The sequence below is a fragment of the Acipenser ruthenus genome, chromosome 33 (assembly GCF_902713425.1).
Source record: "Acipenser ruthenus chromosome 33, fAciRut3.2 maternal haplotype, whole genome shotgun sequence".
Classification (NCBI taxonomy): Eukaryota; Metazoa; Chordata; class Actinopteri; order Acipenseriformes; family Acipenseridae; genus Acipenser; species Acipenser ruthenus.
Window position 1 is genome coordinate 7,794,941 of NC_081221.1, and position 24,532 is coordinate 7,819,472.

At 46.2% G+C, this 24,532-nt stretch overlaps 1 protein-coding gene across 1 annotated transcript in view; it reads right to left on the reverse strand.

Moving 5' to 3' along the window:
* The window catches only part of LOC117433315 (ceramide synthase 6-like), a 62,785-nt gene that overhangs the window by 30,792 nt on the left and 7,461 nt on the right, over positions 1–24,532 (reverse strand). The window contains exons 2-5 of the mRNA XM_059006767.1: positions 20,096–20,198; positions 16,112–16,242; positions 5,923–5,980; positions 4,011–4,061 (exon numbers count right to left, since the gene is read on the reverse strand). Coding sequence (XP_058862750.1) covers positions 4,011–4,061; positions 5,923–5,980; positions 16,112–16,242; positions 20,096–20,198 — 343 coding nt within the window. The remainder of the gene's footprint in view (positions 1–4,010; positions 4,062–5,922; positions 5,981–16,111; positions 16,243–20,095; positions 20,199–24,532) is intronic.

A 24,532-nucleotide genomic window follows, 5' to 3' on the forward strand; every position in this document is an offset into this window, starting at 1 on the left:
AAACCCCATGAGTGAGCCATTGCCTCTTTACACCCAAGAACTTGAGAATGGATGTCAGTGAGCTACCGGCCTCTGGAGGACAAAGGCCAGCCCTGCAGGTGTCAGCTTTAACTCACAGGGCCCCTGGCCAGTAGGGCCCTCTGCAGGGCGGTGAAGTGAAATATACTCTGATGATTTAACCTCCCCAACATCACAGCACCAGTGCCATGCTTCCTGGGAAATCCCCAGTGAAGATGGCAACTTTACTCAGCCAGGATGTAACCCTGTGCTACCCTGACTGCTTGACTCACCCTGCACACCACATGAGCCACTCTGGGACCTGTAAGTTCAGTTTAGCAGCAGTCCACTCTAAGAAAGTTAAATCAACCAAGCAAAATAAACCCTGCTGTTAGCTGACTCAATTTAAATACTTTTCACTGCTGTTTAACTTGGGGGTAGTATTTGGGTATATCTGTCAGTTTTGCAACATAGCTTCTTTTTTCTTTGCAGTGGCATTTGTAGAACTAAAAGTATATATTTTTGTGATCTACTTTTTCATCACCTCAATTTGCACATTTTCTTAATTAAAATCAGATTTTTTTTTTAATCCACCTGTGACAAGGAATGACATGTGGGGGTGTGGAAGGGTGGTGGGTAATTCACTGACACAAGGGAGACACAGGTGAACTTGAAACACTGCACAGCTGCCCAGTTTTATTACGGGTGGGTAATTCCTCTTTTCAGCCCGCAGATGGCGCTGTTGACCGTGGTCTGCCTACCAACGATGGTAAAAACAGAACCACAACAATACTAGAGGCGGTACAGAATACAGGTGCAGGTGCACTCACATGTGCTCAACAAAAGAATAATGAAAAGGCGAAAGAAAAAAGGAAAATAAACCACAGTAATCAAAACTACAAATAAAAAGGTGCTGCATTCAGCAGCTTCACCCCAACCGTCGCTATCCGCACGGCCCGGGTCTCCATCCTACTCTCACCACTCCCTCAGCCTGCTATAAATACTTAGGGGGTCTGCCCACGGTTTTCCCCGCTACCCCTATTCTCTTTCGTTGGGTTATTTTTTTTCAGATTTTTCCTTCCCGTTCTGGACCAGAGTGTCCGCACATCTCTTTAAAAGGGCAGACCTAAGGGAACAGCAGAATATTATTTTATAGGGCCAGCAATCCCCCTAAAACCCTCCTCTCAGCCACTCAGAGAGAAGGAAAGCCCACACACCCTCTCTTGCACCTCTCCGTGTCACTGCCATGACCAACAGGCGGATATTGAACATCTGCTGCCCTCTTCCTGCAGCACTTTGAATACACCAGAAGAGTCAGCACAGGTCTCCCCCTGTTACAGGGGGTGATGTCAGACCAGGAGGAAACACAGCACTGCGAGGTGATATGGTGAAATGCGCTTGCTTACGCGTTTTAAGAATACACAGAAAATAAAAGGTTGAACAAAACAGAACACACTTAACAAAACAAACGGTGCGTTGGCCAAATTAAATAGACAAACCAAACACTAATACAAACAAGTATCGTGCTAGTTTAAACTAGCATGCGTAGCAATTGTTTACTTTTAGCTTTTTAAAGTTTACTCCCTACTTTCTCTCTCCCGTTCTCCACTATCGAACACACCACCCTGTGTGCGTGAAAACTCTTTATATGCAGCTGTACCAAGACTCGATTGCTAATCAATCATTCAATTGGAATCTTAGTACATCTGCACGTGAACTAATTGTGCTCCCTGTGCTTCCATACTAATACCAATTTTAATCTGCACGTGGAGTGATTGCAATCACCATGCCTAAATACCTGTCTAAATACCAGGCAGCGCGGGACAGGCAGCCCCAGGCGGTGCGGGATAGGCAGCCCCAGGCGGTACGGGACAGGCAGCCCCAGGGGGTGAGGGATAGGCAGCCCCAGGCTGTGCGGGACAGGCAGCCCCAGGCGGCGCGGGACAGGAAGCCCCAGGGGGTGAGGGACACGCAGCCCCAGGCGGTGCGGGACAGGCAGCCCCAGGCAGTGCGGGACAGGCAGCCCCAGGGGGTGAGGGACAGGCAGCCCCAGGGGGTGCGGGACAGGCAGCCCCAAGGGGTGCGGGACAGGCAGCCCCAGGCGGTGCGGGACAGGCAGCCCCAGGCTGTGCGGGACAGGCAGCCCCAGGGGGTGCGGGACAGGCAGCCCCAGGCTGTGCGGGACAGGCAGCCCCAGGCGGTGCGGGACAGGCAGCCCCAGGCGGTGCGGGACAGGGCAGCGGGAGCTCCACTTCTCCCCCTAGTGATGGAGGTATGACCAATCGTGGTGCTGTGGTTGGCCACTCTGACAGTGGCTGCGGCGGTGCTGGCCCTCTTAGCGGCCACTGCGGCCGGGTTGTTTTCCCCCGTGCTCCCCTCAGCAGCCTATGCAATGGCTGCTGAGGAATGCGAGCATCATGTCCTGGTCCTTCCTCTTGTGGTGAAGGTGGGAGCTGCAGGTAGTCTCCCACTGGTGGTGAAGGTGAGAGCTGCAGGTAGTCTCCCTCTAGTGGTGGAGGCAGAAGCAGCAGATAGTCTCACTCTTTCTCTAGAGACTGGTGCAGCTCTCCCTCTGTCACTGGAGACTAATGTGGCTCTCCCTTGGCTGCAGGGAACTGGTGCAGCTCTCCCTTGTGTGGTGGAGGTGGGAGCGGCAGGTAGTCTCCCTTTGGTGGGGAGATGGGAGATGCAGGTAGTCTCCCTCTGCTGGTGGAGGTGGGAGCTGCAGATAGTCTCCCTTTAGTGGGAGAGATGGGAGATGCAGGTAGTCTCCCTCTGCTGGTGGAGGTGGGAGCTGCAGATAGTCTCCCTCTTGCAGTGGAGATGGGAGCCGCATGTAGTCTCCCTGTAATGCTGGGAACTGGTGCTCCCTCTCCTCCTCCTGGAGGGCAGGGTAGCTGACCACAAAGTGGCCCCACTCCATGCAGGCAGGGCACAGGTTCTGGGCCTCGAGAGCGCTGAGGTAGGTCTCCTAGCTGCCACCCAGTCATCCCTCCTCCTCCTCTTGGGTTTCTCTTTGTCAGGCACCACCCTCTTGGGCGCTGAAGACAATGGCAAGAACATCGGGATGTCTCTCCCGGATGACGACAATGGGCACAGCAGGCTGTCATCCCCTTGCGGTGGATACAAAAACAGCCTGCACTGGGGCTATGGGTGCTTCTGGGTGATCCTTAGCTCGCCCCTTGGACCAGCCGCTCTTTCTTTTTTTTCTTCTTTGGCAGCTCCTCCTCTTCTCCTCTCATCTGACTGAACTCCCCACAAGCCAGGCACCATCCTTCTTCCTCCAGGCCCTCAAGGAAGTCCCGAAGTCTGCCGTTGTGCTGGAACCGGCCACTGTCCTTGCCCCAGCACACCCAGTTCTCCATTTTTTTTTCAAAAGAAAGAGATAAACTGCACCCGCAGTATCCCTGGTCTGACACGTGGAGGCACTGTTATCCCACGCTGGACACCATATGTGACAAGGATGACGTGTGTGGTGATGTCAGACCAGGAAGAAACACAGCACTGCGAGGTGATATGGTGAAATGCGCTTGCTTATGCGTTTTAAGAATACACAGAAAATAAAAGGTTGAACAAAACAGAACACACTTAACAAAACGAACGGTGCGTTGGCCAAATTAAATAGACAAACAAAACACTAATATAAACAAGTATCGTGCTAGTTTAAACTAGCATGCGTAGCAATTGTTTACTTTTAGCTTTTTAAAGTTTGCTCCCTACTTTCTCTCTCCCGTTCTCCACTCTCGAACACACTAATCAATCATTCAATTGGAATGTCAGGACATCTGCAAATGAATTAATTATGCTCCTCGTGCTTCCATACTAATACCCATTTTAATCTGCATGTGCAATCCCTGTGCCTAAATACAATTATACACTTTACATCGCCTGTGCTACATAACCCACACTCTGTTTACCAATACCTCCACCAACAATAACACGCCACATACAACTTATAACACAAAATACACACAGGGGCAGGGCCACCCCGCCACTCCGCCACACCACCTTACCTGAAATGGCCAGTTTTCCCAATACTGTCTGGTATCGAACACCCAAGGGTTCTGAAATTAAAAACAATATCGTATGTACTACATTTTCAAAATGTCATTGACATTTTTACTTGAATTATTTTTTAATCATTCATTTTGTTCTCCCAGTTCAAAATGTGGAAATTCTTAAATACTGTACAGTGGCCCCCAAAGTACTGACAACTTCTATTAATTTCAATATTAATATGATGCTATGATGAGTATCAATAAATGCTGATCTACTTCAGACCCTGGGTAACCACTGCTTTGTGCTACCATGTTATAGCCCTGTAAACAGTTTCCCCATGCTTTCCCATGGCTATAGTGTGTATATGTACTACACTTTGCCATGTTTTGCCATGTTTTTTAATATGCTTTACCATACATCTCTGGTCGCCAAAATGCTTACTTATGCTTTACATAAGAACATACAAAAGATCATTCAAAAACGAAAGGAGGCCATTTGGCCCATTTAAACTCATCTGGTTCTTAGTAGCTGATTGATCTCAAAGCTTCAAGTTGAATCTTAAAGGATCTAAGTGATTCTGTCTCAACATAATTAGGTGGCCCATTCCATACCCTCCATGTGTGAAGAAGCATCTCACTCCCTCTGCCCTAAATCTATTGCCACTTCATTTCCAACTGTTCCTCTGGCCCTGGTTTCTGTGCTGCGCTTAAAGTACTGATTTGGGTTACCTATGTCAATTGCTTTTAAATACTTCAATCAAGTCCCCCCTATTTTTTTTCTTTGTTCTAGGCTACATTTTTCATGGCTCATTCTTTGAAACCCTGGGATTATTCTGGTTGCTCTTTGTTGGACTCTTTGGTACTGCTTTACTGTCGTTTCAATATGCTTTATTAAACTTTGCTATGCTTTTGTAAGGGATTAACAACGAGAAGTGCTGAATTTGTAAAATAAATTCACCGTTAGGCACGAGAAACTGTGGATTATTTTCTTACCGATTCAACTCTTTTTATGTCACTTAAATGTTTTCCAAATTGATACTTGTTCGATAATGAGATTCAGTTTTGCTCTTTTGTTATGCTTAGTTCTGTTATAATGTTTGTGTCTCATACTGTGGGAATGTTGTCATGACTTCCTTGGAGTTTTAGTTTGAATGAAATCCCTCTTACACAGACAAAAGTGTCTGTTGTAAGTGAAGATGGTAGTGAGGACTATGTTTTAGATGTTGTGAACATGAAAGTGGTAGAAAAATAAAGATGCAAAAAACAAAAGAATGTGAACCAGGAACAGAGAGTAAAGTTATTGATTGTTTTGCTGAACCTAAACAGATGAAGACCTAAATATAATTGGCAGCGACTGGTTTTCGAAAAGTACTCAGGCAAAATGCAAGTGTGCTGTAAGCTTGTTTGAACAATGGCAAAAACAAAAGAAATGCAAAAGCTGAGTTTACATCTAATGTCTGTGTAATTGATGGAGATTTAATTAACCTTTCCAGAAAAATGTGAAAAAAAAATAGAAGGGGGGGAGGGGGGTTTATGTGGAAGTAACTTTGTACTTATGATTTATTTGTTTACATCATGTTAATGTATAATTGTATTACTTTTCATAACAATATGAAATGCTGAACTGAAATTGCAAGCCCTTTTCTAAGTGTTATGCTAGAAATGTGTAATGCTGTAATTAACTTAATTGTTGAAATGATTGTTGCGTAATAAAATACTATTCGCTTTTCTGTTGAATTGTTGACAAATCCACAGTTTTCTGTGGATGCATAGAACAAACTGTGGATTTGTTAATCAACAACATATCTGCCCCTCACTCCCCTTCATTTCAAAACCACTTTTAGTTAGAAGAATTAATCAATCAAAAGATCAAAGAGCGACATCACAGAAAGGTTTTAACTATGGTAAACTGTTGGGTCAAACTTACCCTAATTATTACACATGTGCCAAGGAAAGCCAGGTAAACATGGAAGACAAACTTCCACCTGCAAAGAGAATAAACTGTGAGGAAAAAAAATTATTGGAAAAGTCTCATAACACTGGATATATCAGAAACTGGATTTGAACATTTCCTTGAACATTTGTGAGATAAATCTATTTATTGATAACTTTTTCTATATTCAACACTACTGAGTGAATATATATTCTTTCTAATTTTTTTTCTCGTCCAATGACAAAATGCCATGATAAACTGACTGTTCCAAAGCTCCAAATGAGCTTGATCTAAGGAAAGTTATTCTCTGAATTCAGCTGTTTAATATAAAGTTGAACTTATTTGTATTATTGTTTGCGGCGTGGATAAAACCCGCCGCCATTATCTGTTATTGTTTTTGTATTTTAAAAACCCTGTGAGGATGCGTGACTGATCAGCTACTGATTATTTAACTAGCTGACAGTCACGCATCCTTACTAAACTCGTGCAGACTGTGGCCGAGGGGTAATAATTAATTAACAGCTAGTTAACCCCTCGGCCAGAATAGAAAAGACCCACTCTCTCAGTGTCAGAGGAGAGACGGGTTTTGTTGAGAGAGATAGAAACAACTGCTAACTGGGTTTCACCAGCACGATACTTATTAGTTTATTTGTTTGGCCAACGTGCCCTTTTGTTTGTAGTGTTTTGTTTTGTTCAAATTTTTTGTTTGTTTTATCATTTAATAAAACACTGACCGCCGTTGCGTTCAGTTACTTCCTGCTCCGTGACGTCACCACCCACATGCCACTCAAAGACAACTCGGTCACATATCGTGTCCTGCTTGGGACAAACACCGCCTACAGGAGCTGGACCAGGAACAGCAAAGGGCGTTTTTTTGGTTAGTTTTTTTCAAAAATAGTGTTTTTTGTTTTGAAAAAAAAAAAAAAATGGATAAAGTGGATGCCTACATGGAGAGGTGGCATGAGCATCAGAGGGAGTTGAAGGAAGGAGGGACTACATGGTGCCTCGCCTGCCTGGAGTATGAGCACCTCCCTGAAGTGTGCCCATATAAAGACCCCCTCTTTGTGCAGGCCTTCGATCGAGGTGAGGTGGAGACCGCAGAGTAGTGGATCCACCTGAAGGCCATACCATCGCCGCAGGTGGATCAGGAAACCTGCCTCACCTGCCTCAAAGGGGAGGAGTGGTGCTTTGCCATTGGCAAGGTCAGGCACAAAGCACCCGACAAGCCCCCTCCATGGCAGAAGGGGAAACTGCTGGTCCCGAAGAAGGGAAGGAGGGGAGGTGCCAGCCAGCGCCCAGAGGGGGGGAGCGCGTGCATCCAGCGCCCAGAGGGGGGGGGGGGTGCGTGCATCCAGCGCCTAGAGGGGGGAGTCTGTGCGTCCAGTGCCCAGAAGGGGGGAGCCCGTGCATCCAGCGCCCATGAAGGTGGAGCCTGAGCGTCAAGCGCCCAAGAGAGGGAAGCTCAAGAGTGGACGCTGGGATGGCTACCTTCGCCTGGTCGAGGCCTCAAGTTGGTGCCCTTCCTGCGGGAAGGGGGGCCACTCCGTCGTCAACTGCCCCCGCCCTGGAGAGGAGGAGGAGGGACGACCGAAGGGCAGCTGGGAAGCATACCTCAGCGCACTTGAGGCCATGAACTGGTGCACTGCCTGTGGGGAATGGGGCCACTTTGTGGTCAACTGCCCCATTCTCCAGGAAGAGGAGGAGAAGGAGAAGCACCGGTTCCCTGCAACAGGAGGAGACAACACGCTGTCCCCACCTCCACCGCTTCCACCAGCAGGAGCAGAGCAGCAGGAGTTGCCTCTGCCGCCACCACCTCCACCAGCAGAGGGTGAATACCTGCTGGTTCCGTCTCCACCACCGTGGAAGGACTGCTTGCCCCTCCCACCTCCACCAGCAGAGGGTGAATGCCTGCTGGTTCCACCTCCATCACCATGGGAAAGACAGCTCCTGCCCTGCCTCGCTCCGCCCAAGGATGCCTGCCTCGCTCCGCCCAAGGATGCCTGCCTCGCTCCGCCCAAGGATGCCTGCCATGCATTGCCTGGGGTTGCCTGCTGCTCCGCATCACCTGGGGTTGCCTGCTGCTCCGCATCGCCTGGGGTTGCCTGCTGCTCCGCATCGCCTGGGGTTGCCTGCTGCTCCGCATCGCCTGGGGTTGCCTGCTGCTCCGCATCGCCTGGGGTTGCCTGCTGCTCCGCATCGCCTGGGGTTGCCTGCTGCTCCGCATCGCCTGGGGTTGCCTGCTGCTCCGCATCGCCTGGGGTTGCCTGCTGCTCCGCATCGCCTGGGGTTGCCTGCTGCTCCGCATCGCCTGGGGTTGCCTGCTGCTCCGCATCGCCTGGGGTTGCCAGCTGCTCCGCATCGCCTGGGGTTCCCTGCTGCTCCGCATCGCCTGGGGTTGCCTGCTGCTCCGCATCGCCTGTGGAGCCACCAGTTGCAGGGTACGAGGGAGTAGTGGAGCTCCCGCTGCCGCCTCCATGGCCAGGAGCTCCCCTCCCGAGTTCACCCGTGGGTCCGCTGCTGCCGGCACCTATCTGGTTGCCTATGTGATTGCATACTTCCAGTTGAAAGTGGGGGTTTCGGTAGACATGTCAGTTCATAAGTTTGGTATTCATAACTCTGGGGTTCTACTATAATTCACTAGGTTAAAGAAATCTCTGTTTGCAAGCAATGCTTTTTAACTTCTTGCACTTCCTAGGTCACTTCTCCTGATGAGCAAGATCCTGGGATCCTTCAAGAAGTTGCTTGATGAGATTCTGGGATCAATAAGCTACTAACAGCCAAACGAGCAAGATGGGCTGAATGGCCTCCTCTCGTTTGTAAACTTTCTTATGTTCTTCTTATGTTCTTATGTTCTTACTAAACTCGTGCAGACTGTGGCCGAGGGGTAATAATTAATTAACAGCTAGTTAACCCCTCGGCCAGAATATAAAAGACCCACTCTCTCGACTCAAGGTGGAGAGTGTCAGAGGTGAGACGGGTTTTGTGGAGAGAGATAGAAACAACTGCTAAGTGTGCTGGGTTTCACCAGCACGATACTTATTTGTTTATTTGTTTGGCCAACATGCCCTTCCTGAGTCTGTGTTTCTGGTCTGACGTCACCACTGAAGCCATCTTGTTCACAACACTCATAGTGCTGTGGCTATGTCACTCACTAGGTCACGATGAAGGTAGTAAAATGTGATGTTTCTTAAATCCCCAATGGACAGAGTTTTGCAGCTCTATTTAAATCTACCACAAAGCTTTGTCTGCAGAATCTCTCTTTACTCCTCGCCCGCAATCAGGCGCCCCTCCCCTGCTCCCACAGAGCCAGCACAATTTACCGTTCCATCAGAAGATCCTGCCCTGGACCTCCATCAGCTACGTTCAATGTTTTAAAGACTTATCCAGCCCATTACAAACTTCATTTTAACCAGTGGCGGCTCGTGATTCGACTGGTCACAACATGCTCCAACGAGGGTATAGAACCTTGTGGCAGGATGGCTCGCAGTGGTGACGTGTGGTGACGTCACGGACCAGGAAGTAACTGAACCAAAACAATGGATGGGCGGGTGAAACTGAACGCAACGGCGTTCAGCTGATTTTATTAATAAACAAAACAAAAGATTTAAACAAAACAACAAAACAGAAACCAAAGGGCACGAGGGCCAAACGAATAAACAGACAAACAAGTAAGTGTCGTGCTGGCTAATCCAGCACGTTTTAGCAATTGTTATTTTCTGTCTCCTCTCTATCTCCTCATACCTCCTCTCTGTACACCCAACCCTGCAGCACGGACAGCTGCAGGTTCTTATACTCTGGCCGAGGGGTTAACTAGCTGTTAATTATCTTATTACCCCTCAGCCACAGTCTGCACGTGTTTGGTAGCTGATCAGTCACGCATCCTCACAGGGTTTTTAAATATAAATATAAAAAACAATAACAAAAGACGCGGCGCTTTTATCCGCGCCGCAAACAAATACAAATAATAATAAATAGGGGCGGGACACTCCGCCACACATGCCCCCCCTTGTGCGCAGCACACATGGCCTTTTCGGCCACCTCCCCCCTTAGTCCCCAAAGTCCCGGCTAGCAGTCCCGGCCCAGGAACAGGGGCAGCAACGGGCCAAAGGTGGTGGCCACGGTGGGATGTCCTCCTCCCACCCAAACAGCCGTAGAGTTCTGATGGCCTGCGCACAGGTCGGCTCCTCTGGCCAAAAAAATTTTGGGGCTCCAGCCACAGTATTTCCTGCCGCGAAAGTGCGGCTGGGGGAGCTGGTCTTCTGACCTCCCCCCCCTTCTTCGTGGCCGGCAGCTGCCCTTCATGGGGCTCCAGCCACAGTATTTCCTGCCACATGGCAGGACTGGTAGCGACCCCAGGCAAAACAGGACCCTCGGGAGGCGACGGCAGCAGCAGCGGACCCTCGGGAGGCGACGGCAGCAGCATCGGACCCTCAGGTGGCGAACTCGGGAGGGGAGCCCCTGGCCATGGAGGCGGCAGCGGGAGCTCCACTTCTCCCTCATACCCTGTAACTGGTGGCTCTCCAGGTGATGCGGAGCAACAGGCAGCCCCAGGCAATGCGGAGCAACAGGCAGCCCCAGGCAATGTGGAGCAACAGGCAGCCCCAGGCTATGCGGAGCAACAGGCAGCCCCAGGCTATGCGGAGCAACAGGCATCCTTGGGCGGTGCAAAGCAGGCATCCTTGGGCGGTGCGAGGCAAGCATCCTTGGGCAGTGCGAGGCAGGCATCCTTGGGCGGTGCGAGGCAGGGCAGGAGCAGTCCTTCCCATGACGGTGGATGTGGAACCAGCAGGTATTCACCCTCTGCTGGTGGAGGTGGAGATGGAACCAGCAGGTATTCACACTCTGCTGGTGGAGGTGGGAGGGGCAAGCAGTCCTCCCATGGCGGTTGAGGCGGAACCAGCAGGTATTCACCCTCTGCTGGAGGAGCTGGGAGCGGCAAGCAGTTCTCCCACGGCGGTTGAGCGGGAACCAGCAGATATTCACCCTCTGCTGGTGGAGGTGGGAGGGGCAAGCAATCCTCCCACGGCGGTTGAGGCGGAACCAGCAGGAATTCACCCTCTGCTGGTGGAGGTGGGAGGGGCAAGTAGTCCTCCCATGGCGGTTGAGGCAGAACCAGCAGGCATTCACCCTCTGCTGGTGGAAGTGGAGAGGGAACCAGCAGGTATTCACCCTCTGCTGATGGAGGTGGCGATGGAGGTGGCAGAGACAGAGGCAGCTCCTCCTTCTCTGCTCCTGCTGGTGGAAGTGGCGAAGGCAGAGGCAGCTCCCGCTGCTCTGCTCCTGCGTGGAAGCGGTGGAGGTGGGGACAGCGTGTAGTCTCCTCCTGTTGCAGGGAACTGGTGCTTCTCCTTCTCCTCCTCTTCCTGGAGAATGGGGCAGTTGACCACAAAGTGGCCCCATTCCCCACAGGCAGTGCACCAGTTTATGGCCTCAAGTGCGCTGAGGTATGCTTCCCAGCTGCCCTTCGGTCGTCCCTCCTCCTCCTCTCCAGGGCAGGGGCAGTTGACGACGGAGTGACCCCCCTTCCCGCAGGAAGGGCACCAACTTGAGGCCTCGACCAGGCGAAGGTAGCCATCCCATCGTCCACTCTTGAGCTTCCCTCTCTTGGGCTCTTGACGCTCGGGCTCTACCTTCATGGGCACGGGATGCACGGGCTCCCCCCTTCCAGGCGCTGGATGCACGGGCTCCCCCCCTCTGGGCACTGGATGCACGGGCTCCCCCCCTCCGGGCGCTGGATGCACGGGCTCCTCCCCTCCGGGCGCTGGATGCACGGCCTCCCCCCCTCCGGGCGCTGGATGCACGGGCTCCCCCCTTCCTCCGCTGTCTCCACCTCACCTTGATCAAAGGCCTGCACAAAGAGGGGGTCTTCATATGGGCACACCTCAGGGAGGTGCCCATACTCCAGGCAGGCGAGGCACCACGTAGCCCCTCCTTCCTTCAACTCCCTCTGATGCTCCTGCCACCTCTTCATGTAGGCATCCACTTTATCAATTTTTTTATTATTTTTTTCTCCAAACACAAAAACACTTATTCGAAGAAAAAAAAACGAACAAAAAAAACAACCTTTTCTTTCCTGGTCCGGCTCCTGGAGGCGTTGTTTGTCCCACGCAGGACACCATATGTGGCAGGATGGCTCGCAGTGGTGAGGTGTGGTGACGTCACGGACCAGGAAGTAACTGAACCAAAACAATGGATGGGCGGGTGAAACTGAACGCAACGGCGTTCAGCTGATTTTAATAAACAAAAGATTTAAACAAAACAACAAAACAGAAACCAAAGGGCACGAGGGCCAAACGAATAAACAGACAAACAAGTAAGTGTTGTGCTGGCTAATCCAGCACGTTTTAGCAATTGTTATTTTCTGTCTCCTCTCTATCTCCCCGTACCTCCTCTCTGTACACCCACCCCTGCAGCACGGACAGCTGCAGGTTCTTCTACTCTGCCTGAGGGGTTAACTAGCTGTTAATTAATTATTACCCCTCAGCCACAGTCTGCACGCGTTTGGTAAGGATGCGTGACTGTCAGCTAGTTAAATAATCAGTAGCTGATCAGTCACGCATCCTCACTGGGTTTTTAAATATAAATATAAAAAACAATAACAAAAGACGCTGCGCTTTTATCCGCGCCACAAACAAATACAAATAATAATAAATAGGGGCGGGACACTCCGCCACAAACCTACACAGAGAATTGTGAGGGTATGGAACCAACTCCCCAGTAATGTTGTTGAAGGTGACACCCTGGGATCCTTCAAGAAGCTGCTTGATGAGATTCTGGGATCAATAAGCTACTAACAACCAAACGAGCAAGATGGGCTGAATGGGGCCTCCTCTCGTTTGTAAACTTTCTTATGTTCTTTTTATGTTCTTATGTTCTTATGTTCTTATGTTCTTATGACACTGCTGTACTGCAACTTTTCCACCGGCGCCTCACAGACCATGGTTACCACGGCAATGCCCTCATTGAGTGACTGCGGGGAGTGGTAAGTTGCTATGGTGACCAGGCAGCTTCATCAGGCACTGCGTGTTCTGTACCACAGTACTGCAATCTTCTGGCTTCCTGTTACTGCCTTTTTACAACTGGTGGGGACGAGTTCAACTCGCTGAATTATGACATCTAAATACTAGGTTAACTTATTCATATACATGACTAACTGTCTTAAAACATGTACTGAATATTTATTATTCAAATCTAAAGGAATACACAAATGTTGTTCTACATAGACAAGGATTTTAATCACAATAACCTCATATATTCTACCCTGCTTCACTCAAGCCAATGGTTTAATTCCAATCATAACCTCTAGATGGCAGTATAATACCACAAGTTCTATATATATTTTAAGCCGGTTTGCTATCGCTGAGAAACTCGGACACTTCAGCTTTTCTATCCATTCCTGCAGTTTGTTGTCACTCTGAAGGATTCTCGGGAGTTTCCCTCCTGCCTCAACCTTTTGTCTACCCATATCAACTGACATTCTTCAATTTCAGCTCTACTTATTGGCTTTCTGAGATGCTCAGAATCTACCGTCACATCTACCGTCACATCATCTACCATCTACTCTCTACAGCAGACCACCACACTCTACCGTCTGCTTCCCCAACCCCCCTCCAGACTCCCCAGCTTCACCAGCTGCTATTTGACTGAATCCTACTCTCAGTAACCTCCTTCAATCTGCTCAGCATTTCATGTCTGCAGCCCTCGCCTTCGAGAGCTTCATATTCTACAACTTGGTCAGTGTTTTCAACCTTCTGTGCCCAGAATCGGATTCATCCTATTCCTTCAATCAAAACCGGATCCTGGCTTTCATCATCCATGCTAGGGATTCTCCTCCATTCTCTCCATACCAGCAGTTCACCTGACCTTCCGTGGGATTCTTAAGAGCTTTCCCTCTGCCTCACCTTCTCCCCTGTCTATATCAATGGACATTCTCCATTTGCTCATTTTACTCTTTGGAAAGGCCAATTCTCCCCCTACAAGGATCTACCTATGGAGATGATCTGCATTTCAGCCTTCTTCGGTCTTCTCAGAAGCTCAGAGTTCACAGTTTCTTCTGCTTCTAGTTTCCCCGTGGTGGGTATTCGTTTCTGTGACCTTTCTTCTGTTTCAGATGCTTACTTCGTTATTCGGCTGTGTACCTCAAAGATGGATCAATTTCAGCATGGTATGTTCATTCAGCTGTCAATTAGAGTCCCCTATCTCCCCTTCTTTTCAACATCAATGTATCTCCCCAGCAAGAAACCCTTCCCCCCCACCCCACCCCTCGGACCCTCTGTTCATCGATTCCTCTCGCTCCTATCATCGCTCGTCACTGGTTCTCAACCCACCTCTCCATCCTCGCCTCCAGAGCAGGCCTCCCTCCTCGACTCTACCCCCCCCCCATCATTCTGTATAGGCACAGCTCCCTCTGCCACGGGGGCCAACATCAATCACAGCCAGATCATGAATGTGGGGAGCTGGTCCTCTTCTGCGGTGGATTATTACATTCATTCATCCTCCTCTCATATAATTGCTGCTCATTTTAAAATTGCTAGTATGCCCGGAGTAGGGTCTTCCTGTCTGCCGGGTCACCAGAGGTTTTCCCCTAATCAGCCTCAGGGGGTTTTTTCCTCTCCACTGAGCGGCAGGTATACACAGTCACATCCTACTAACAAAATCACTAACCATCCCTCTGTTTGTCCCGTTTGTCCTTCTTGTCTTTTGTGCTGGCATGTGCTGTCTTTTGTTTGTCTCACGGTGTGGGAGATTTCGTGAGGTGCCGGGGGTCCATCCTTTGGGGGGCAAGTGAATCTCACTTCCCCGACCTCAGGGCTAGGCATCCACCTCCCTTACCTTCAGGGGGGTTCTCACCATGTGAGTCAGAGCGGACCCCCGGCCACACTCTGTCCTGTCGCAGCTCCTGTGCTTATCTTACCTCACTCGAGGCTCTGTTCTATTCTGCCTTTCTTTCGGGACATGGCCACTCGTGCTCGAGTGTCATACTAACTTCTATGCTTTGTCCTTATTTCAGGTCCCAGGCAGCGTGAAGTCTCGGCCAATCAGAGGTTTAACGGGCGCCTGTGGCAATGCGCCCCGCCCCTGTGTGCATTTGTGTGTTTTGTGTTGTATGGTGCGTGTGTTAATGTTGGTGTATAGATTGGTACACGGGATATAAACGGGTCTGTGTTTCACGTGTATTTAAAAAGTGTAGATTTATATTTAGGCACGAGGAGGGCACAAATCACTTCACGTGCTGGTTAAATGTAATAGGTGAGCACGGGGTTGCACGTAATGAATTCACGTGCTGGGATTCAAGTGAATAATTAATTAGTAATTGAATCCCAGCACAACAGTATATATAGAGACACGTAGCATTCACTCGGGGTTGGGTGTTCGGTGAGTGGAGAATGGGATTGGAGACGGAGGTATTTGTGAAAGTAAGAATAGTTAAATCTGCTCACCGTGTTTTGTTCGTCTGTCTGTGCACTGTCTAGTCCGTTTTGTTTGTCTATTTATTTTGGCGCAAGTGCCGTGTCCTGTGTTTTTGTTTCAAACCTTTTATTTTCTGTGCTGTTTATTAAATGCTGAGTGAAAGCATTCGCTCAGCTCCACCAAACCACAAGTCTCTGTCTGTTTATTTCCTGCTTCTGGTCTGACGCCACCCACTCCGACCGTCTTTGTGACAGCGCCCCATTACAGAAGTCTCAGATGCTGGGTACCTCTCTCTCTCGCTCTCATCTCCTTTCGTGTCCCGGTCTACCGGGACTGACTTCCTCCCGAGGGGTGGTTCCCTGAGTCATAACCCTCGTATGTGTTTCGGTTGCTGGGTCCTTCGCCCGAGATGTGTTGGCATTGTTGCCCTCAGTCAGTGACCACTTTTCTATCCTGTCTTCGGTTGCTGGGTCCTTCGCCCCTGAAATGTGTCGGCATCGTCGCCCTCAGTCAGTGACCACTTTCTCTCCTATCCTTACACCCCCCAGCTCACGCCCCGTGAACAATGCTTTAAAAACCTATAATTGGGAGCAATAGGTAAATGCCAGAGTAATGGCTTTATGGGACAAATGACACCCATGACCTCATACCACTTTATAACCAGTTCTATGGTATAAAGGACCACCTGTACATTAGTCAGATGACTGTGATATTTCACATAAGTCAGAACCAAGTTACTCTTTAATGACAGTCTGGTTAAGCCTACACTTACATGCTCTCAGAAAACTTCTTTGCCGTGCTGGGTTTATCCTGTTGCCTTCTAAGGGCGAACCATTCATCTATTCTCCTTTTGCTCCATTGCAGCTGCCTTGTCAAAGACATTAGGTGCTTATTTGTGGGATTCTGTCATAGAGAGGGGAGAACAGAGGATTCAAGCCAGGGGTTCTGAAAGCATGGGTTCCAGTCCTGTTTAAGTCCAAAGTGAAATTTGTTTGATTATCCTTTAGTAGGCAGAACTTACAGTTTGGGAGAATTATCACTGGGTCTCAAACAGAAAGACTAGTAACAGTATGGATATGGAGCCTAAACTGCTCAATCACCTCCTAAGAGGGATTCAGGTTGAAGTATTGTTTATACAAGAATCAATCAATCGGTGTTGATTTGTAGCATTTTTGGAACATACAATACAATTTGGTTAGAGTTTAAAGTTAGCATGTGATAGTTTGTAATAGAAATAAATACAGTTTATGTTTTTGGTCCCATGCTTGTAGTGGTCAGTGGGGAAATCCACAAATAGGGCTTCTGTTTTTCAGGTCTTATTAATTGTATTTTTCGGTGCTTATTTTTAGCTTATTTTTTGATATACTGTATGAAATTAGTGTTTTTGGTTACTTTACAAAATGCTTGAGCGTTTTTTTTTCTGTCAAAATATGTATAGTAGTAACTCGACAGTACTTGTACACTTAAGTTGTACCTTCTTTCCTTTGCTGTCTTCCACGATGAAATCCCTATGGTCACGGGCACATTCTTCTGGGGTTTTGTGTGGAGGCATTTTTGTACATTTCGCCACAATTCTGTTTTAAATCCTCCATATCTTAACTGTAATACAGCTTGAAATCCTGCTAACAAGCCTCCATCCTGATTGTAATCTCGTTTCAGATCTTGCAAGCGGAGTCTCCAATAGAACTGTAGGAATGTGCTGTCATTCAGTAGTTGGGGCGGGTTTAAAGTATTGAGAACGAATCAATGATAGATGCAAGTCAGGAAGGCGGGACATTGCCCAGCAGCATTGGGAAATGTATTTATTATTATTTTTGTAGTAGGTTTTATTTTTTAATGGGAAAAGGGTAAAGTCATCGTGAATAGATTAACCATTTCCATAGTTTTTCCAGTGTTTTCCGGTGTTTATTGGCTATCCACCAATTTCATTTATTTTGTATCGGGGGTGTTTTATCGTGTTTTATCGGTTAAAACCGAAAATCAGAAGCCCTATCCATAAAGTAATTGGAGCTCACAAAATAGTTCCATAAATGTTTTCCGCTATGCACATCTACTCCCTATAACACTCTCAAATGTGCAGTTTCAAAAGAAACACATGTTTAAACAAGCAGATGTTTTCATTTTACACATACTGTGGTACAGTAGAACCTCTGAGCTAGGAACCCCTTGGAAATTGAGGTTGTTGGTAAGTCTGAAATGTCTGTAACTGCCAAAATTGGTTTTCAATGGTTTTAATGAATGTGCACACCTGCTATCTACACCCCCAATATGGTAAATTATACAAGGATACAGCACAGTAATGCAATACTCATATTGATATGGGTCTAAAGTCTTTAAAACAGTACTATAAATGGAAAAAGGCTACATTTAAATTACCATTGAAATCATAACTGTAGCAAAAACACAGATTTAAAGGAAAACCTAGGTTAACATTGTGATTGTTTTAAACAAAATGCATTTGTGCAGCTTGCTCAATCATTCAGCCACCTTTTGGCGCCTATCTGGTTGCCTATGTGATTGCATACTTCCAGTTGAACGTGGGGGTTCGGTAGACTTGTCAGTTCATAAGTTTGGTATTCATAACTCTGGGGTTCTACTGTAATTCACTAGGTTAAAGAAATCTCTGCTTGCAAGCAATGCTTTTAAACTTCTTGCACTTCCTAGGTCACTTCTACTCTGCTTGATGAGATTCTGGGATCAATAAGCTACTAACAACCAAACGAGCAAGATGGGCTGAATGGCCTCCTCTCGTAAACGTTTTTATGTTCTTATGTCCCCACCCCTTCAAGGCTTCCTTTCCTGTCAGTAACCAATCACCAACAATCTTGCATGCTTTCAGCCAGTAACAGTGCTGGGGTGAAATGACCAAGGAAGTAAAGCAGTAACAGGACTTCCTAAAAACAAGGCAGGCAAACTGAGAACTTCCTTCAACCTAGTGTAGTGCAGTCGGCGCCACGTAATCGGGGATCTTGAAACTCGAGATTTCTGCTTAAATGGGATACAACTCTGGGAGACGGTTCTTCCCAATGCTATTTATGTCATTTAATTGGGAAGTGACTTAGTTTAATTGGGATACAGTATTTTCAAATCATGAACGGAGATCGCTTTTCAGAGGCTTCAGAGGCAGGTTCGCGTAGCACAGAGCAGTGAGAACGGGATTACGCTGTGACTTGCTGGAGTCTCAGGCTGCTGTGGCAAAGAAAGTTGGTGTATCAACATCAGAGGTGCCTCGCATTGTGATAAGATGGGATTTCATTATTTTTCATTTAATGTAGAAATAAAAAAACAGATTAATTTTGTTTAGGAATAAAAAAAATAATGGACTTGCATTTTAAATGATGTATTTAACATTTAATCATAATGTGATGCGTTTCCATTCTTTATCTTTTCATTCATAAATAAAAAGTGTGACTCGGGTCGTCTCAACTGCCTCTTGTTTAATTGGGACAGCTGCTTATTCGGGATATATTTATTTCTCCCGAGGCGTCCCGATAAAGCGCTGCCGACTGTACCAGATGTCATGTTTTAAAATGATAATACATCTTTGCTATGACGTGTTTCTTTCAAAACTGCACATTTGATATAGTGGATGAAAGTGCAGGACAGTTAAGATTCATGAAATTATTTTGTTAGCTACAATCTCTTTAAAGACCCCATTCAAAAAGTCCATTGGGCCAATTATTCTGGCACAATTCTGAGACGGTCTAAACACTTCTGGCCCTACAGTAAATGTGCAGAGCAACCACTTTAATAAAATATTTAACTAGTAAAACCTGGGGATAAGGGATTGGCAGCCAAATGCATCGATTCCTTGCTGTAACAGTCAAGTATTCAGAATCGGACTGTCAATTAACCAGACAACCAACTGTATTTTTTTTAACATGTGTTTGGTGTTAAATTTGGAATTGCCAATTATTTTTTCTCATTCTCTCCCCAATATGGAAAGCCCAATATTTTTTTTATTTCAACCCAGCCCACCACTGCCACCCCCACACTGACTTGGGAGAGATGAAGATGGACACACGCGTCCTCCGAAACATGTGCCATCAGCCGTCCATTTCTTTTCATTCTGCAGGCTCGCCATGCAGCCACCTCAGGGCTACAGCATCAGAGGACCACGCAGCTCCGGGCAACTTACAGGCAGGCCCGCAGGCGCCGGGCCAATCTACATGGGTTGCTGGTGCGCAGTGAGCCGAGGATACCCTGGCCAACCTAAGCCCTCCCCACCCTGACTGCGCTTGGCCAATTGTGCGGCGCCCCCTGGGAACTCCCGTCCACAGTCGGCAGTGGAATAGCCTGGACTCGAACCTGAATCTCCAGGCTATAGGGCGCATCCTGCACTCCACGCAGATTTACCGGATGCGCCACTCGGGAGCCCGTTTGGTGTTAATTTTTGTTTTGCAGGTTACAAAACTGATTAACTGGCAGCATTATGTTTTTAAAGCAGGCAGAGCTAAGAACTTGCATTAATTTTAAGTCTTGCAATGCGTCCTTGCTACTGTCAGGGTGCTGGTTAATTATCCAGAATATCAGCTAACCAGACTGCTTACACCCTCCAGTAATCAAGTTATTGGACATTGGACTGTAAGTTGTTTCTGGCTAATTTTAGACAATTACAACTTTTTATTCATCTGCCTTTGCTTTTGCACTCAAAATATGTCGCCCTCCATAAATTTTTCGAATCAGCTCATGTAACTATCTACACACAAAAATAACATTTCTTTTCATGTACAGACTATTTAAAAAAAGGATCTACCTTTGTGAAGTCCATGTAAACTTTTTCTAGTATCACATTTGAGGGAGCCCTGTTTTTGCAGTCATCTAGTTCAAACCAAGATGCACAGGGTTTGCAAACATACCTGTGGAAAAACAAACAAACATTGTATTACTATTAAAACGGGTTATATAGCTAATTAAATAATTACATAAATCTTACTTCCTTTAAATATCTGGCATGTGTTGTCATGTATGAAAACTATAATAAGATCCAAAATGGAAAATGACCTATATGGTAAGAGTATCCTGGAAGACAGCCAACATCGTTTTAGGAAAGGGAGATCGTGTCTAACTAACCTGCTTGATTTTTTTGAGGATGCAACATCGGCAATGGATAATTGCAAAGCATACAACATGGTTTATTTAGATTTCCAGAAAGTTTTTGAGAAAGTCCCACATAAAAGATTTAATTCTCAAACAGAAAGTACTGATTAAAGGAGATACCTCAAAATGGAGCGAGGTAACCAGTGGTGTACCACAGGGATCAGTATTAGGTTCTCTGCTATTCCTAATCTAATGATTTAGATTCTGGTATAGTAAGCAAACTTGTTAAATTTACAGACGACACAAAAATAGGAGGAGTGGCAAACACTGTTGCAGCAGCAAAGGTCATTCAAAATGATCTAGACAGCATTCAGAACTGGGCAGACACATGGCAAATGACATTTAATAGAGAAAAGTGTAAGGTACTGCACACAGGCAATAAAAATGTGCATTATAAATATCACATAGGAGATACTGAAATTGAAGAAGGAATCTATGAAAAAGACCTAGGAGTTTATGTTGACTCCGAAATGTCTTCATCTAGACAATGTGGGGAAGCTATAAAAAAGGCCAACAAGATGCTCAGATATATTGTGAGAAGTGTTGAATTTAAATCAAGGGAAGTAATGTTAAAACTTTACAATGCATTCGTAAGACCTCATCTAGAATACTGAGTTCAGTTCTGGTCACCTCGTTACAAAAAGGATATTGCTGCTATAGAAAGAGTGCAAAGAAGAGCGACCAGAATTATCCCAGGTTTAAAAGGCATATCGTATGCAGACAGGCTAAAATAATTGAATCTATTCAGTCTTGAACAAAGAAGACTACGCGGTAATCTCATTCAAGCATTCAAAATTCTGAAAGGTATTGACAATGTTGACCCAGGGGACTTCTTTGACCTGAAAAAAGAAACAAGGACCAGGGGTCAGAAATGGAGAGTAGATAAAGAGGCATTCAGAACAGAAAATAGGAGGCACTTTTTTACACAGAGAACTGTGAGGGTCTGGAACCAACTCCCCAGTAATGTTGTTGAAGCTGACACCCTGGGATCCTTCAAGAAGCTGCTTGATGAGATTCTGGGCTCAATAAGCTACTAACAACCAAACGAGCAAGATGGGCTGAATGGCCTCCTCTCGTTTGTAAACTTTCTTATGTTCTTATGTTCTTATGTGAATCGATGTGTTCCTCGACAAACAAGAGTTTTGTTGAAGCCAGGCCATGTAAAGCTGTCAGTCAGATCATTAGCTTAACAAAGCAAATTACAACTTTGACAGAATCAAACAATCACAAACTCAATAACAACGATCTTCAATAAACAAAAAGCAATTGGAGTTTAAAATAGGTGGTGTCATAACAAATACATTGTAGTCTTTATTATTTTTGATCAATTTGGTAGACGCCTTTATCCGAGGCTTACATTTTATTATGTAACTAGTGCTTAATTTGTGTCAGGGCTCTCCAGGGCTGAGCCACGGCACCTCTTGGTTTCCCCCTTTAGTTATGAAAGTTGTTTTTTTTTTTTTCGCTGGTGAGCAACAATACAACCCAGCTAACAGGGTAATACTGTGACGTGCCACTGCATTCTCTGTTTCACTTGTTCGTTTCTCTGACCGCTGACGTTGTGTGTGTGTGTGTGTGGAATGGAACACTGACAGTTTCGATGAACTCCCGACCGTATCATAAAGTGAGGGGGGGGGGGGGGGGGGGGAGAAAAACGTATTTCCTAAATGAACAAATTATTATTAGTTTCCCCAGTACTGAAGGCACAAACAATAATTATTATCACCGATTACCAGTTTTATCCTGACAGAAACACAGATCTGACCCGTGTGTGCTGAACTATAGGCTATTCAATGTCTCCCTATTCAGTGAAATGGAACGGTAGAAAGCAATGCTGCCAAGCACTGACGTCAGACAGAAGTGACGTCAGACCATTATCTTTTTTGGTTCAATTTCGGTAAAACCAGGACCCCCCCAAAAATATAAATACCCCGTTGCACATCTACACTCCCAGGACTATGTGTATGCCAAGTGTGTTTCCTTAATGCAGTACTAGAGATACAGGTGTATACAAAAGCGTCTTAATTTTTTTTAATTTTTTTTTTTTAAACAGCTGTTTTTATCGCCACACTGTAACTCAAAAAGTATTTCACCAAATGCTACCCCGTTCACAGGGTTTGTTGAGCCTGTCAATCCGACCACACACACCAATGTTCATGCATATCAATGGCGATTTACCCCCCTTTTGAGCTGGTTGTAAAATCGACTTTAAACAGAACCTTCGTTCAAACCTTAACTATGTTTGCGATACCGCGCAGACATAATATATAAAATATATTTTTTAATTACTATATGCATAAACTGATGTAATCAATTTATATGCATAATAGTTTTTAAAGCGTAACTAGAAATGTAACACAGTAATCCACAGCTCCACATGTATTACTGCATTTTTTTTACCCTTTCATAATGTCGATGAATCGATGCATCAGTTTTTTTGGAGAACGATATATCGACAGTGAAAAATTAGGCATTGCCCCAGCCTTATAGCAATTGTTTTCTAGATATACTCATACCTAGAAGCCCTGCAGCGGTCTTTCTGACGGCTATATTCAAAACACTGTAAATAGTATAACGAATGGAGAAACAGTGGCATGTAATTGTTTTTTTGTTTTTTTTATTAAGTATGTTATTGTGGCAGGATGGCTGGGCGGTGACGTCAGGTCAGAAGCAGGAACTAACACAAACTGACACCAGTACTGCAGATCCACATAAATGATGCGGCTCGCCGTTTTATTTAAATACAAAAATAAATAAAAAGTTTAAACAGAAAAAACTGTGCTCGCAGAGCAAAATAAATATTTTAAATAAAACAAATCTCAAACACAAAATAATAGAAACAACACAGGTCAGGCTGGGCAACTGATGTCACTGTTCCTGTATTTTAAAGTTTTGTTTTCTCTCTCTCTCCTCGCTCTCTCCGCTCTCGCTCCTCAAACACCCACCCTGAGTGCAGCGAGCTGCAGGCTTTTATGCAGGTGACCATCTCCCGATTTAGCAACAAATTAATCACTTAATTCGGGAGATGGCCACCTTCTACTTCTGCACAAGCTTTTCCAATTACTGTGGACGCTACTAAACAAATACAATAACAAAACCACGCTACGGCGTCATAAATCAATCATAATATAAACAAACACAAAACAATAAATCTGCACAGGGGCGGAGGGGGAGACCCCGTTCTAAAAATAAATAAACAAATCAATGCGCAGGGCTCCTCGCCCTATTACAGTTACATAAACATCTGAAAAACCGAAGCATATATATACATATATATATATATATATATATATATATACACAGTATATACATACAGTGCCGTGAAAAAGTATTTGCCCCCTGTCTGATTTTCTGCATTTTTCTATATTTTTGACACTGAATGTTCTGAATGTTATCAGATCTTCAACCAAAACCTAATATTAGATAAAAGGGACCCTGCGTGAACAAATAACACAACAATCTGATACATATTTCATTTACTTATTAAAGAAAGCTATGCAACACCCAATACCCCTGTGTGAAAAAGTAATCACCCCCTTAGACTCAATAACTGGTTACGTCACCTTTAGCAGCAATAACTGCAACCAAACGCTTCCTGTAATTATTGATTAGTCTCTCACAGCGCCGTGGAGGAATTTTGGCCCTCCTCCATGCAGAACTGCTTCAACTCAGTGACATTTGTGGATTTTCGAGCATGGGCTGCTTGTTTCAGGTCCTGCCACAACATCTCTATGGGGTTTAGGTCTGGACTTTGACTAGGCCATTCCAAAACTTTAAATTTCTTATTCTTCAACCATTCTGATGTAGACTTGCTTGTGTGTTTCGGATCATTGTCTTGCTGCATGACCCAGCTGCGCTTCAGCTTCAGCTCACAGATGGATGGCCTGACATTCTCCTGTAGAATTCTCTGATACAGAGCAGAATTCATGGTTCCTTCAATGATGGCAAGGCGTCCAGGTCCTGATGCCCAAACCATGACACTACCACCACCATGCTTGACCGTTGGTATGAGGTTCTTATTGTGGAATGCAGTGTTTGGTTTTCGCCAGACATAACAGGGCCCATGTCGGCCAAAAAGTTCCACTTTTGACTC